The sequence below is a fragment of the Rhinolophus hipposideros genome (genome assembly GCF_964194185.1).
Source record: "Rhinolophus hipposideros genome assembly, chromosome: 26".
NCBI lineage: Eukaryota > Metazoa > Chordata > Mammalia > Chiroptera > Rhinolophidae > Rhinolophus > Rhinolophus hipposideros.
In genome coordinates this window covers 14,728,270-14,743,735 of record NC_138072.1, presented here as the reverse complement: position 1 = coordinate 14,743,735, position 15,466 = coordinate 14,728,270, and the positions used below count along the sequence as shown (strand labels likewise).

General features: G+C 34.4%; 1 protein-coding gene across 1 annotated transcript in view; it reads left to right on the top strand.

The window, feature by feature from the left end:
• Positions 1 to 15,466, top strand: part of CDC42BPA (CDC42 binding protein kinase alpha) — a 296,719-nt gene that overhangs the window by 224,852 nt on the left and 56,401 nt on the right. The window contains exons 18-23 of the mRNA XM_081039105.1: positions 1,282 to 1,529; positions 6,174 to 6,279; positions 7,723 to 7,847; positions 11,303 to 11,408; positions 11,838 to 11,986; positions 13,458 to 13,549. Of these exons, the coding sequence (XP_080895231.1) occupies positions 1,282 to 1,529; positions 6,174 to 6,279; positions 7,723 to 7,847; positions 11,303 to 11,408; positions 11,838 to 11,986; positions 13,458 to 13,549 (826 nt within the window). The remainder of the gene's footprint in view (positions 1 to 1,281; positions 1,530 to 6,173; positions 6,280 to 7,722; positions 7,848 to 11,302; positions 11,409 to 11,837; positions 11,987 to 13,457; positions 13,550 to 15,466) is intronic.

Below are 15,466 nucleotides of genomic sequence, written 5' to 3'. Positions count from 1 at the left end.
ACTCATGCATCTGTGGCCAATTGATTTTTGACGTAGGTACTTAATCCACTCAATAGGGAAAGAATAGGCCTTTGAACACATGTGCTGGGACAACTGGATTTCTACGTGCAGATAAATAGGTTTTAACTTCTACCTCACACTGTATAGAAAAGTTAACTCAAAATGGGTCAACAACCTAAATATCAGAGCTATAACTATAAAACTTTTAGAAAAGAATATTGGGGTAAATCTTCATGACCTTGGATTTGGCAGTAGATTCTTAGATGTGGCACTGAAAGCATAAGCAACGAAAGATAAAATGGATGAATTGGACCTCATCAAAATGAAAACTTGTATTCATTGCATCAAAGGACATTTTTAGGAAAGAGAAAAGACAGCCTAAAGAATGGAAGAAATTATTTGCAAATCAAATATCTGCTAAGGGTTTGATTACCCAGAAGATAGGAAGAACTCCTACAAGTCAACAGAAAGACAAACTACCCAATCAAAAATGGGCAAATAAATAGACCTTTCTCCAAAGAAGATATTTTAATAGCCATTTTAAGCACATGAAAAGATGTCTGACATTATTAGTCATTAGGGAAATGAAGTTAAAAACCACAAGATACCACTCCATATCTACTGGGATGGCAGCTAAAATTGAAAAATGGAAGGAGGGAGGGAGTTTTTTTTTCTCCCTTATTGCTGAGTGTATATATCAACCTAATTCCTAAAAAGATGGCTTTCAACCAAATTTCTTCTCCTTAATGCCCTACTTAAATGCAGAGACCTATCATTTTTTTATAGAGTGAATATTGAATATATTAGATTAGACCTTTGTCGTTTCTCTCTGGACTATTTTAGAAGCCCCCTCTTTTCTTTTTGTACATTCTAGTTCTATCATCCCCTCCCCCAATTTAATCTTTTAAAAACACAAAGTATTTATTACCTTTTATTCGTTCCACATCAGAAACAAGATTCACGTTTTGCCCTCACTCTCTATACCAACAACAATTGTATATAAATTAAAACTCTAAGTGTAAAACAAGTAATTATATAAGTATCAGCAGAAAATATGGATAAATATATAACCTTGGTGTGAAGAAGACTGTAAAATACACAATAAAGAAATGTACACTAAGAAAAAATTGCAACATATAGAAGACAAAAGGCTAATAGAAAGTATTACTTTTATGTGATAACACAAAATAATGCTTAGCTATATGAACAGTCCTTTATAGTATAGAAATTATTTCATATTTTTCTTATAGACCAACTAATCTTTTGTTATTATTTCTATAGCAAAAACAAATTAGTTACTCACCAGGAGTATACAGCATAGAACATCAGCAAGAGATAACTAAATTAAAGACTGATTTGGAAAAGAAAAGTATCTTTTATGAAGAAGAATTATCCAAAAGAGAAGGAATGCATGCAAATGAAATTAAAAATCTGAAGAAAGAACTACATGACTCAGAAGGCCAGCAACTTGCTCTGAACAAAGAAATTATGATTTTGAAAGACAAATTGGAGAAAAACAGGAGAGAGAGGTAAGAATCAAGTTATTTACTCCTTTCATAAATATTTATTGAATGCCTGTTATGTGTCAGGGACTGGGGATACATAGGCAATAAACATTCCAGTCCTCAGAAAGCCCAGGTCAAGCTGGGTAAATAGATAATTACAGTACAGCATGATAGGAAAGCAAATGGGGTGTGTCAGGAGCACCCTTAGAAGAGGCAGAAAAGTTACAAAAAACTGCATGTAACTTCAGTACATGGAGTTTTTGGATGAAATTATTTCTAAATTGAGACCAAAGAAATATATGGCTGTGGTAGAGTGTCCAAGCAGAGGTAGCAGAATGTGCTAACATCTAGAGAAGAAGGGGAGCATGGCACATCCAGAAAATAAAAGCTGTCCATTATAGTGAAAACATAAAAAGAAAAATGAGAGTGGTTAGAAATGAGGATGAAGAAGGAAACAGGCAAGATCATGAAGGAGTGTTAAGGAATTTGGATTTTATTCGAAGGAAAACAATATATTTGTATTTTTAAAATATTTGTATTTGTATTACAATATTTGTATTTTTAAAAAATATTTTTATTTTTAAAAGATTACTCTTGAAACTGTGGGGAATGGATTGAAAGGAGCAGAGTACAGATAGGACTCTGGCTGTGGCAGCTGAGGTTGCTGCATCTTAGGTAGTGGTAGTGAAAATGGAGAGAAGTGTATGGATTTACAAGGCCACGAAAAGACGGAACTCAGAGGACACAATCACCAGATGTGAAAAAGGAAGAGCAGGAGAAATTATCGATGATACTCAGGTTTCTAGATTTTAGGCAACTGAATGTATGTTATTGTCATTCTCAACTTACATTGGAAGCCTCAAGTTTATTCAGTTTGGTATATTTGTTCAACAAAAGTGTTAGAACCTACTAGATGTAAAGCACTGTTTAGGCACTGGGAACATAGCAGTGAACAGACAATAAAAACCTCTGTCCTAATGGAGTTTCCTTTTAGTTATGATGAAAAACTGTAAACAAAATAAGTAAAATAGAGAACATAGTAGATAATGATAAGTGCCAAGAACAAAAAGAAGAGGCAGAGCATGGGGGCTATGAAGCAATAAGGGAGAGGATTCAATCACACGTATAGGACAGTCAGGGAAAGTTACACTGAGAAGGTTTCGTCTCAGTGAGGACTGAAGACTGCGGGGGGTATCTCTATGGATGTATCTGTATGAGAAGCACAAGTCTCTTAAAAAATGAGAAGGCAAAACTATGGCAGTAGTAACAGGATCAGTGGTTATCGGGAACTGGGAAAGAGGGTTGGATGAGTAGGCAGAACACAGGATTTTCAGGGCCGTGAAATTGCTCCGTATGACACTATAATGGTGGACACATGTCATTATACATTTGTCCAAACCCTACGGTTGTACACCACCAAGAGTGAACCCTGATGTCAGCTGTGGAGTTTGAGAATGATGTGTCAGTGTAGTGTCATCGAAGGTCACAAATGTACCCCTCTGGTAGGGATGCTGATAGTGGGGTGGCCGTGCCTATGTGGAGGCAGAAGGTACGTGGGAGATCTCTGTACCGTCCGCTGAATATTGCTGTGAACTGAAAACTTTTCTAAACATAAAGTCTATCAAAAATAATAATGAGGAGGAGACCAGTGTGGTTGAAGTAGAGTTAAGGGGAAAGAATAATAAGATGAGTATGAGAGATAATGGGGGCCAGACCATGTAAGGCTTTTTAAATCATGTCCAGTTGACTTCCAGTTATTTTCTCTGAATAAAACCATTGAAGGGAAGTATTGCAGGACTTTGGCAAATTGACAACTACTGACTTTGTTGGAAGAGGATGACATTGACGACTGGGTTAAGAATAGTCTGAATTAGATAAGAGAAAAGGCAGTGAAACCATTTAGAAGGCAAAAGTTGATGTCGTCTAGGGCCCCGAGGGCTAGCAGAATTGATGGGAGGAAACGTTCAAATTCCAGTGTTATTTAAAGGGAGAGATAATGATATTTGCTGATGGACTAGATATGGAGTGAGAAAGAAGGAAGTATCAAGGATGATACTAAGGTTTTGGCCTTAGCAATTAGGAAAATATAGTTACCATTTAGAGAGGAAGACTCCAGGAGAAGCAAGTTTGGGGTGGCAGTACTATCAGGAGTTCATTTTAAACAAGTTATGTTTGAACAAGTTATTAGACGTTCAGGTGGGGATGTCAATTAGGCCATCACGTAGACCAGGCTGGATTTCAGGACTAGAAATTAAACCCTGGGGGTATTTAGTAGTCACATGATATTTAAAGTCGTGAGACTATATGAGATCACTTAGCAAGTGAGTATAGATAGAAGAGAGGCTTCTAGGACTGAGCCCTGGGGCCCTCCCATCTTTAGAAGTTGGGAAATACGGAAGAAACAACAAAGTAGAGAAAGAGCAGCAAGAAGGATAGGAAGAAGACCAGGCAAATTTGGTGCCCTGGAAGCTATGTGATGAAAACATATCAAAACTGTCTACATGTCAAATGAGATGAGGTCTGAATAACATAAAATGAGGTTCAAATAATGGCAGTTGAGTTTAACAAGGTGAAGGTCATTGGTGACTTTGATAAGAACAATTTCAGGGGAATAGTAGAGGCCAGCACCCCCGACCCCCTCACAGTGAGATCCAAAAACTTGAAGGAGAGCTGTTGGAGACAGAGTGTAGGTAACACTTGTTACTTGGAGTCTTTTATTATAAAAGCAAACAGTGCAATGAGGTAGTAGTTGGAGGAGAAATGGATCTCAAAAGAAGTTATTTTGCCTTCTTTTTCAGATGGGAGAAATAACACCATGCTTGTAATCTGATAGAAATTATCCAACAGGTAATTCAGGAGAGAGAGGAAAGCAGTGTCAGAGCAGAGTCCTTGAGCAGGTGCCTCAGCTGTGTTGTTTACCTACAGTAAGAGAAGAGGAAGTATAGTTTGGGCACTGAAGGCAGAGAGGTGGTGAGAACTTGGTTATGTGCTGTCTTGAGTTGGGCATGTTGAACTTGAGGTATTTGGGAGACATCTTTGTAGAGACACCAAGTCAGCAGATGGAAGACCAGAGCAGCTTCCAGTGCAGGTTCAGAGTTCGTTGGCATAATAAGTGATAACTGAAATCAGTAGTGTAGTAGATGAGATAGCTCAGGGCAAATGTGTAGAAAGGCAAGAGTCTCTATCCGAGACAATCCCGAGGAACACTGGTGCCTCTGGGAAGGATGGATGGGGAGTTCACAAAGGAAGCTGAAAATCAGGAGCGTGTGGTATCGCTGTAGCCAAGAGATGGTAGCATTTCAAGGGGAGGCAATGGGTGACACTGTCCAAGGTAACCAGTAGATCGGATGCAATAACAAAAGGCAGTGGTGAGTGTTGAGAGGACAGTTTCCTTGAGGTGATGGTGGCAGAAGCCAGATCTTGGTGTGGTGAAAAACAATTAGGTGATGAGAAAGTGGATATGGTCAACTCTTTCTAGTGAAGATGGTCACTTAGCAGTGAACGGGAAGACACGGCAAGTGAAAAATGAGCATGATGTAGGGTTTAGGGAAGAGTTCATTTTGTTTTAATATGAGAGAAATTTAGCTTTGTTTAATGCTAATAGGAAAAATGAATGGTTTTAGACAGAAACTTTACTCAGTTTATTAATGTACATATTTTTCTAAAAGGAGACTTCTTCATAATTTTTCATGTTTTTGTTGTTCTTTGTCCTTTGAAGTTGCTTCTGAATCAAGAAAAATTCTTAAACATAAGAAAATTTTGCATTTTGACTAGTTAATAAAGAAAGGGTACTTTTACTTGGACACAGGATGGTTTATTTTCCTGGAATTTATTATTTATATTTTAATGTAATTTATTTTCATTAATTTACTGGTATAAAGGATTTTTAAGATTACATTTTTTAAATCAATCATTATTTATGTTCTTTGTTGATTTGGGAGAAATCATATAAAGTTACCCAGAACTGACCCACGTTGAATTTCGATTTCTGTGAACATCCTACTTAAACCGCTGTCGATATAAGACTCTGTGTCTGCATTTCTGTATCATTATTTGAAAACTGATTCCTCCTTCTCCCTTAGGAGGTTTTTAAAAGTGTTAGAACTGTGTTTACCTCTAGGGGTGGATCAGTCTGCCCACAGAACTATCATTTTAAATAAGTTTTATAATATTAAAGTTGTGTACGTGTGCCTATATGTGTAGGTAGGTAGGTACTTAGGTAAAAAGAAAGAAGCGAAGGAAGGAAGAGCTGAGTGTATTGAGAGAACTGTTGGAAATGTAATTGTGAATTTTCTATGCAACCCAGGGCTGAGTATAAGGAATCATATTGTGGTCCATATATCATCTTTCCCTAACCTTATTTCCCCATACTTTCTAGTTTATACATAACTAAATAAGGTGAACACATTAGGAAATCTACAAATCACAGATGTCTTCCTCAGATTTTCAAATGAAAAATGAAGATGTTATTAAATGGACAAATCTATTTATTATTTAAAAGAAAACGATTGTGAGTTTGAATTTTAAGGGAAAGGATCGGAATTTGGGACAGTCAAGATCTAAGTGACTGTTCAGAATAAAGCATATGGTACAGTAGCCAATCTGGGACACCATTATTTTACCTTTAATTCAGTTCCTTTTTTTTCTTTATGTTTTGAATTGTGTTAGTCAAAGTGAAAGGGAGGAATTTGAAAATGAGTTCAAACAGCAGTATGAACGAGAAAAGGTATTATTAACTGAAGAAAATAAAAAACTGACAAGTGAACTTGATAAGGTGAGTAATTCAATCTCATTTATATTCATTGAGTACATGCTAGACGTTCTCATAAGTTTATAAAAATAAACATTACCTTTTCTTGCTAACTTGAAAGATATGATGAAGTAGAACTTTGTGTAGAACCTTGAAAGCAAATTCATATGGTAGGCAAGTATTTAATGGCAAATGATAACAAGAAAGCGTTCCTCGAGCAATAGGGAAGGATTTGGGGTTTCTGCGTCTATTTGAACCTTTTGTCCGTTTTTGCTCCTTTCATTCAGCGTTTGCTTCTTTCTCTGCTTAACTCTCAGTCCACCTAGCTGCACATCTTCACTGTTTCTTTCTATTTATTCATTTTCTGGGTTGCTGTGAATTGGGTATTTTCCCTATGAGGGATAACCAAAGAATACCTTTGACACTGATATACCAACTGTTCCGTTGGGAACCAGCTTGAAGAGAACTGAATTCCTTCTCAATAGAATTTTAAATACAGAAGCCAAAAACAATTATTATGTAAATTTTGAAACTTATATAACGTTTGTAACTAATACATTCCTTCATTCATTCACATTTTTAAACTCCAAAAATTAAAAAGGAAATAGAAAAAAAAAAGGTTCGTTGATATTTTCAGAAGTCTTAAGTTCTACCTTTAAATAAAAGATTATATTGCAAATAAAATTAGCCATATATTCCATGGAGTAAAAGGAAATGGTTTCTAGTAAAAAAAAAAATATATCATTTGTATGTTGTTTTAAAATATTTTACCCAAAAAGCAAAATTACAAAAAAATATGGAAAATATTCAAAAGTTACCCATGATCTCATCATCACGAAACACTTTTAATTTTACATGTTTCTTTCCAGGTTTTGCTTATATACATATTATTACATTATTGTAGTAATATATACATTTCATTTTCAAATTTGCCTTTTCATTTAAAATGTGAACATTTTTCCATATTCCTTTGTAGTCTTATAATTATTATAAGCCAGATTTGTTACACAGAAGTTTGTATGGATAAATTTATATGATGTCTGGTATTTGCTTCAGAATAATGCAGGACGGTTGTTAAGAACACAGCGGTACAAATGAATTAAGCTTGACATGGTGGCAATACTTGAGGTGGGGTGACGGGCTCATGATAAATCACCTACATAAGCTTGAAATTCTGGTGGTTTTTTCTAAAGAGGATGGCATAGAGACATTGTTACCACTAGAACTGGGGAGTTCTTCAGACAAATGGAGAATGGAGCCAATTCAGAGTACGGAGTAAGGGAAAGAAGTTAAGACAGGAGGAGAATTCAGAGTAACTTCAGGGACCAACAAGGCATGAAATAATAAGAAATCAGGAAGACAAGCATGTTTGAGTAGAATATGGTGATTTAAGATTTAACAAGAAGGGTTTGGGCAGCTTGAATTGCTGTTCCTAAAATTCATATATGTCCTAAAACTACCATGCAGCTTACCACTCTGTATGAGAACTTAAGTGTGCGCAACCAGCAGTTAGAAGAAGAGGTAAAAGATCTTGCAGACAAGAAAGAATCAGTGGCACATTGGGAAGCCCAAATCACAGAAATAATTCAGTGGTGAGTACTCTTTTACATGTGTTTTTGTGAGTGATTTTTGGATATATGGTCAAGTTGGTATGATTAACGGGAGGTGACTAACACGTTATCTTATTTTTTGCTATGAACCATGTTACCCTAAAAAACATAGCTATATCAGTGTTATTTATTAACTGCTATGCTTTCTGTTATGGTCCTCTGTTCCCTAACTCCAACAAATACCCCGTCAGCTTTTACACAGCACCATTGAAACCTAGTATTCCTTTCTAAGCAAAGAAAATGTTACTCTCTCCTAAGACAGTGGGTCCTTAAAGAACTGAAGAAAGTCGTTCACTAGCTATAGATGTTCCTTTCTAAGATCAAAGTTGCTGTATTTGTGATAATTTTAAGAAACAGAAAGCCTGGAGAAACATTTAGAAGCTGAAAATGTTGTGCTATCACCTTTCTTAATTATAACAGATTGATTCACACATAGCATTTTAAAAACCTTAAATAGTCACAATTTAGTTTTATTAACTGTTCTTGAAAGGAATAATTACCTTAATGGTAATAAAAAATTTCAAAGGTTTAAGAAAAGAATAATTGGACTTACTAATCTTTATATTAATTCATTCATTAAGTGATTATTGTGGTATTTGTAAAAAATTAATATATATTTTTAATTTTTTCAGTTACAGTTGACGTTCAGTATTATTTTATATTAGTTTCAGGTGTACAGCATAGTGGTTAGACATTTATATAATTTATGCAGTGGTCCCCCTGCTTAGTCTAGTACTCAGCTGGCACTATACAGAGTTGTTGCAACATTATTGACTATATTCTCTATTCTGTACTTTACATCTCCATGACTATTTTGTAACTACCAATTTGGATTTCTTAATCCCTTCACCTTTTTCACCCAGCTCCCCAACCCCCCCACCCCCCCCACCCCGCTCCTTTGGCGACCATCACTTTGTTTTCTGTATCTATGAGTCTGTTTGTTTTGTTTGCTTGTTTATTTTGTTCTTTAGATTCCACATATGAGTGAGATCATATGGTATTTGTCTTTCTCAGTCTGACTTACTTCACTTAGCATAATACTCTTTAGATCCACCCATGTTGTCTGTCGCAAATGGTAAGATTTTATTTCTTTTTATGGGTGAGAAAATTTGTATATTTTTATAATCCATGAAGAAAGTAGAATCCAATGGGGATTTTATTTTCTAATGAAAGTAGGTAATTTAACGTTTTAAATTTACTTTTTAAGTTTTTTATGGTTTTTTGCAAATCATGGATGTTTAATTTATCTGAAAACAACTAGGTTCTTCATATGTTTATAGACCAATCATTTGGTGGAAATTTTAGTTTCTTGTGCTCTTACTTTGGTTCTTTAGCATTTTTTCCATTTTCCTTAACTTATACCAGATTAATGCCCTCCTTCTTAAATAAAATCAAAAGTGAATAAACACTGTCTTTTAAGTAATCTTACCCAAATGACTCAAGTATCTTGATATTGGCTTAACTGTAGAGATCTTCTGTTAACTTATCTTTGGCTTAATAATGTGACTATTCAGTGAATATCTAAAGGAAAATGCCACTGCTGGGGAAATTCGGTTTTGTTCCAAACAGTATAGTTAATGGTTCGTTTAATGTTTAATTTATTTCCTTGTCATTAAGTCTGATGACCTCGCTGAAGGAAAACCGTTTTACTCTTTAGCCAAGCTTGTGTAAAAAATTATGACTATTTATTTGTAAATCCATTATTATATAAGCAAGTGTATAATTAAGGTGTTGCTGGAAATGGCTTTCCACAACACAAAGCTGATCTGGCCAAAGCCGGAGATCCTGGACCGCTGATCTTTTCCAGTAACTGGCATGAGGGTTTGGATGGAACGGGAAGTGCTCCTGGTAAAGGACGGAAGCTCTAAATGTGGACTCTGTAAAGGTTTGGTAGAAAGGATGGAGGCAAAAGTTTTCACATGATGCCACAAAACGCTCATTGTACACTTTTCATATTCAAGTGAAATGCGCAGAAGAAATCAGGAATACAAGGGAGACACTTTGCATAAAAGCTGGTATTTAAAAATGGACTTACATTAGATAACAAATTGTTAAATACTTACTAGGCTAAAAGTAAAAGATATACTCCCTGTTCTCAGAGTTCTCACCTACTTGAAAGTTAAGTCTCTGAGATATTCTCTCCAAACTTACAAAGGTCAAAAGTCTCAGGCTATTTATAGTTTTTCAGTCTGGTCTATTAAACACTGAAGTAATGCCAAAACAAGGTACTGGAAACTTGTGATATTCAGTAATTCCCCCCTTTATCCGCAGTTTCACTTTCCGTGATTTCAGCCACAGTCCAAAAATATTAAATGGAAAATTTCAGAAATAAACAATTCATAAATTTTAAATTATGTACTGTTCCGAGTAGTGTGATGAAATCTTGCATGGTCTCACTTTATCCCACCCCTGAATCATCCCTTGAGTCCTCAGGAGTTTAAATTTTAAAGATGCTAAAGCAAGGCTCAAGATTTAAACTTCCCTGCTGTATGCATCACAGATACATGTTAATACATGTTAATTCCTGAAATATACTTTTGCTCATAGCTATTCAATGGCTTGAATTTTATCTTTGAAAACAATCAGAGTGCACAAAGCAAATACTTCCCCAAAGTGTATTACAATATACTTTTGAGCATTGCAAATTTCATCTTCTTCTTTGTGGTATTACAGCTTTCTGTATACCAATGGTTTTCATTCTTGAGAATAGTACCTTCGTTTGTAGATTTTCATATGTTGATGCTCCCCTTGTGGAGAAGATGTAACAAAATGCAAACTTTCTCTTGAGAAATTCTAATGTGTGGAATTTGTCATAGTGAATATAATTTGAAAACATTTCTATCTAAAATCTTAATAGTTGCATCAGCAAGATAGTCTAAAATAGTAAATAGAAACTGAGTTTCAGTAGACTTTAATTATTTGTCTTTGACTATTTACCATTTTAGAAAACAGAAGAGATTTATTACAATACAACCTTGATTTTTGCAGAATGTTCTGCTTTAAACTTTCTAAATGTAGTGTCCTTCAGTTTTAAGAAGGGTGTGTTGTGTTTTCATAATATAAAATGGCAGAATCCAACTAATGAGAACTCTTAATATTCTTTAGAAATCATGGGGGTTACTCTAATATTAAAAGAATATTAATTCTATGGTTCACGGGTTAAATTTTACTAATTTATCAGATGTGAGTAATTTGGACTTTCCTAAGCAGGGCCAGCATTAATTTGTAGATAACTGAACAGTTCAATAAACCTCTTCCCCTTGTTGACAGATAGTGGTATGTGGTAAAACTTTGAAAGAATGTATTTAAGAACGTCTTTAAATTTCTATCACTTTTCACTTACTTTTTTTTATGATGCTTTAAAATAATACATATCTCACTGAAGGTCTTCGGTTTGGTTTACTTTTGGACTTTATCGCTGTCTTTCTGTATTGTAGGGTCAGTGATGAAAAGGATGCACGAGGGTATCTTCAGGCCTTAGCTTCTAAAATGACTGAAGAATTAGAAGCATTAAGAAATTCCAGCTTGGGTACACGAGCAACAGTAAGCTACCATTCTGCACTGTGGCTTATCATATGAGGGGAGAGAAAGACTCAAGAAACACTATAATAAATCTGAGTACTTATGCCAGTTTGTCTAGGCTTTATTTAGCCTGATTTCTGTTAAGTTTTTTTATGAGCAGTCCGTTAGTCCAAGTCTTTTCCAGTTTAGGAAATCGTAACACATAGTTGCTCAAATGTAATTTGTATGGCTAACCATTATTGGTAATAATGATAAAAAGTAAACTCATGTGTGAGTCTATCGTTCTTTCTGAATTTAAGGAAAAAAAGTACTTTCACAAGCATTGCTTTTATTCTGTTACTAGAGAAAGATGATGCTTTTAAGTAATTTCCAAATTCATTTGGATTACTAAATTTAAATGTTACAAATGAAATGGGATGGAGCTGAAAACATAGTCATATCATTTCATAGGATATGCCCTGGAAAATGCGTCGTTTTGCGAAACTGGATATGTCAGCCAGATTGGAGTTGCAGTCAGCTCTGGATGCAGAAATAAGAGCCAAACAGGCCATCCAGGAAGAGCTGAATAAAGTTAAAGCATCTAACATCATAACAGAATGGTAAGATGGAATAATATGGTCCTATTCAAATAACTTCTATGGTGGTCCAAAAGTATTTGGAGAGAAGTTACATGTTTAGTTTCCTACCTGTCACTTTTTTTTTTAAGTGATGACCAGAAAAAGTTATGAAGATATGAAAATGAATAGATACCCTCAAGCCTTGTAGGCAGTGATGGGGTTTTAATACAGCCTTGTTTTCCTCTGACTTGTCTGAAAAGTGGAATCAATATTACTAATTAATACTCTGTTACTTACTTTTCCCCTTATTTGTAAAACTTAGTTGACTCTCAGATTTACTCCATTAAATCCCCAATTTTTTCTTGTTCAAGAATCTCATATTAGTATTAAAACGTAACATGAAGTAAGAACAAAATATAGTCATCTGAAAATTCTGGCCTATGCCATAAGTCTTTTGCAAGTGAAGGTTCTATTGATGGTAAATTGCATAATAGTATAATATATTTTAATTATCATTTTTTATGTTCTTTTATGCGTAAAAAAGTATATCCCCACAGTCTCTGGGAAAGTTAGCTAATGAATACGTTCACTCAGTTCTTATCACAACAGTAGAACAAATTACACTCTGAATAAATAAATAATAAAATGAAAGTCACAGTTGGAATGGATATAAACATGGTTCAAGAATACATCCAGTATATGTGATATAGAGGAACAATAGAAAGTTCATGTTACAAATCAAAATATAAGTAGAAAAATCCTTTTGGTGCTTGGACTACCTAAAATTCCAAAGATACTCGGTCATGAAAAGAAATACAGGCCCATAAATTCAGTTTTTAATGGTGTGAAGCCTTAGTCTTAGGCAGCCATTAATGTTTTGAATCAAATCAGAGGCCAGATACATGTTATAAATAAACTAGACATAAATTAAGTATGCTTTACTTAAATGTGTTAGTGTGACGTTGAAAATGGAAAATAAAACCTTTTCTGGAGAATGTGAATTGATCCCAGCAGAAAGAGCTACTTTCTTCTGGTGCCTAGAACATAGGAGTTTGTACATTTCTTCATAAATCAGGGATATGAGTCAAACTGAAAATTTCAAACATCTGTATGCTCCACTTTCATGGTTCTCTGTGAAATAAGGCTAATAGAATTCTAAAATTAATGTTTGATTTTATGACTTTTTAAAATTTAATAATTTAGCTCAGGGTCAGCAACTTTTCCCATAAAAAGCCAGATAGTAAATATTTGGGGGCCATATAGTCTCTGTCTGGAGGGTGTTATGGTGCCAAAGCCGCCATGGACAATAAATAAATGGATGAGCCTGGCAGTGTTCTATAAAATTTCACACGGGACTAGATGACAGGCTGGATTTGTCCTTCCTGCAGTAGTTTTCAGTTCCCTAATTTAGTGTAACTGACATTGAAACCAAGTAAGTCCAACTACATACATGATGGCTCACTAACCAGCAATCAAAATAATGGTATTTTTTTCTTTTTTCCCCTTATTTAAGTAAACTAAAAGATTCAGAGAAGAAGAACTTGGAACTACTATCAGAAATTGAACAGCTGATAAAGGACACTGAAGAGCTTAGATCTGAAAAGGGTATGGGAGTGTTTTTTGCATCAACCAGGACTTAATATTCTGTTATGAATGCATTTTATTACACAAGAACCAGCTTATTGTGTAGGTAGAAGAATTGTTTCCATAGGCAATTCTGGAACTTATTTATGGATATATGTATGTATATGTGATACACACATATTTTGGTAGTCTAGTCTCTGAGTCCTTTTGTTTTACTTAATATACATATTTAAAGATTTTATTGTAACAGAAAAACTCACTTTGCTATAAACTTAACATTTTTCAGTGCCATGGACTATTTTGCAAATAATGTTTTTGTGATTGGAAAGAAAATATTATTTTATAATATACTTTATACTGTTTTCAAATGTTATAGGGAATTCACTCCCTAGGTACTTGGGGAAACAATGTATGAAATGACTAAAGCTTAATCTAATTCAGTATTTTAAAAGGGCAATTTAAAGGTGAAGAATTATTTTGGCGTTTCAGTATCGTCTTCCATGTTTGATTATTAAATTGTTTGCCCCGTGGGATTTCCCAGGATTTATTCCCATTTTCATGAAAACATTGCTTGAACATTTTTCTATTAATGTGAAAAGCAACTCAGAGTGCTTCATAGCTCTATTATATGAACTTCTTAACTTTCCATAATGTGGGCATTAAGACTGTGAAGATTTAATAAAAAGAAATTTAGAATGTCATTTTCTTAATGAAGGCATCTCTTATATGCAGTTATTGGAAATTCACTTCCTGACACAGTCAGTATTGCTCACTGTGACCTAGTTAACGGGCTTTATGTTTTGCTTGCGTGCTTTCCTATCGTTTCCCAGCCCTGTGACATACAGTGATGTATAAAGCTAGTTGGGTCTCTGCATCTGCTTTAAAATTGTGGAGGAAAGAGGGTAATCATAAAAGACTTAACATGAAAAAGCCATTAAAAGTAGTAATGTGCAATAAATGTTGATTGAATTTCTTAGAAGGAAAGGAAGGAACCCAGAAAAAGTGAATTAGGAGCTCGAATCAGCACAAGACATCATGCTGAAATGGGTTTTTATACATGAAACATGGAAGGGAACTATATTATTTAGTGAGTAAAGGGAAAAGAATATAAGACATGGAGGACTTGTGGCCCTAAAGACAATATATATATAGAAAAGAGGCCAATGTGTCGTCTGACTTACTACAACACACCAGATGACCTGACTGCATCATTTTTAGAATAGATGTAAACTTGCAAAAGAAAAAAACTTCAGTTTTATCAGATTGCTTTATGAAAGCATGTTAACCCATAGCTTTTTATTTAGATTTTGAATGCTGCAGAATAAAATTTCACTCTATGTTGTAACATAATGTACTATACTACTTAAATAATATCATGTAATGTTTACATAATGAAAGGAAGGGTTTTAGTTTTTGTTTTTCTTTGCATTATTTATATTATATCCCCAGTATCTAGACAGGGTTGGCACATAATAAGCTCTCAATAAATATTTATTAACTGAATGAATTTCTGAACATCCTGCCTTATCTGGCAACCATGGTACATTATTAGAGTAATAGGAAAAGCGTACAAATTAGTTGTTGTCAGTTCCTAAGGAAGTGGAAATCGAAAATTTGTGCATGGTTACTTCTGCTTTTCCTCCCTAGTATTTATCATTATATGTATATTTTAAGAATTATTTTGGAAATTATTCATTTTATGGTTAATATCATAGCCAAGAGATACGCAAGAAATTTTTAAAATTCGTCTGAGAAAAGCTAAGTTTTTGATTCTTTATTCTGTTGATAAAACAATACCTGAAACCAGATTGAGGCCTTGACAAGTATTTTTCATAATTAAATATATTTGTTTTCATCACTGCATTATTTCCTTACCAAAGATTATTTATATTAGTGTATACTATATACTTGATAAGAGTATTACAAAACAGAAACCTT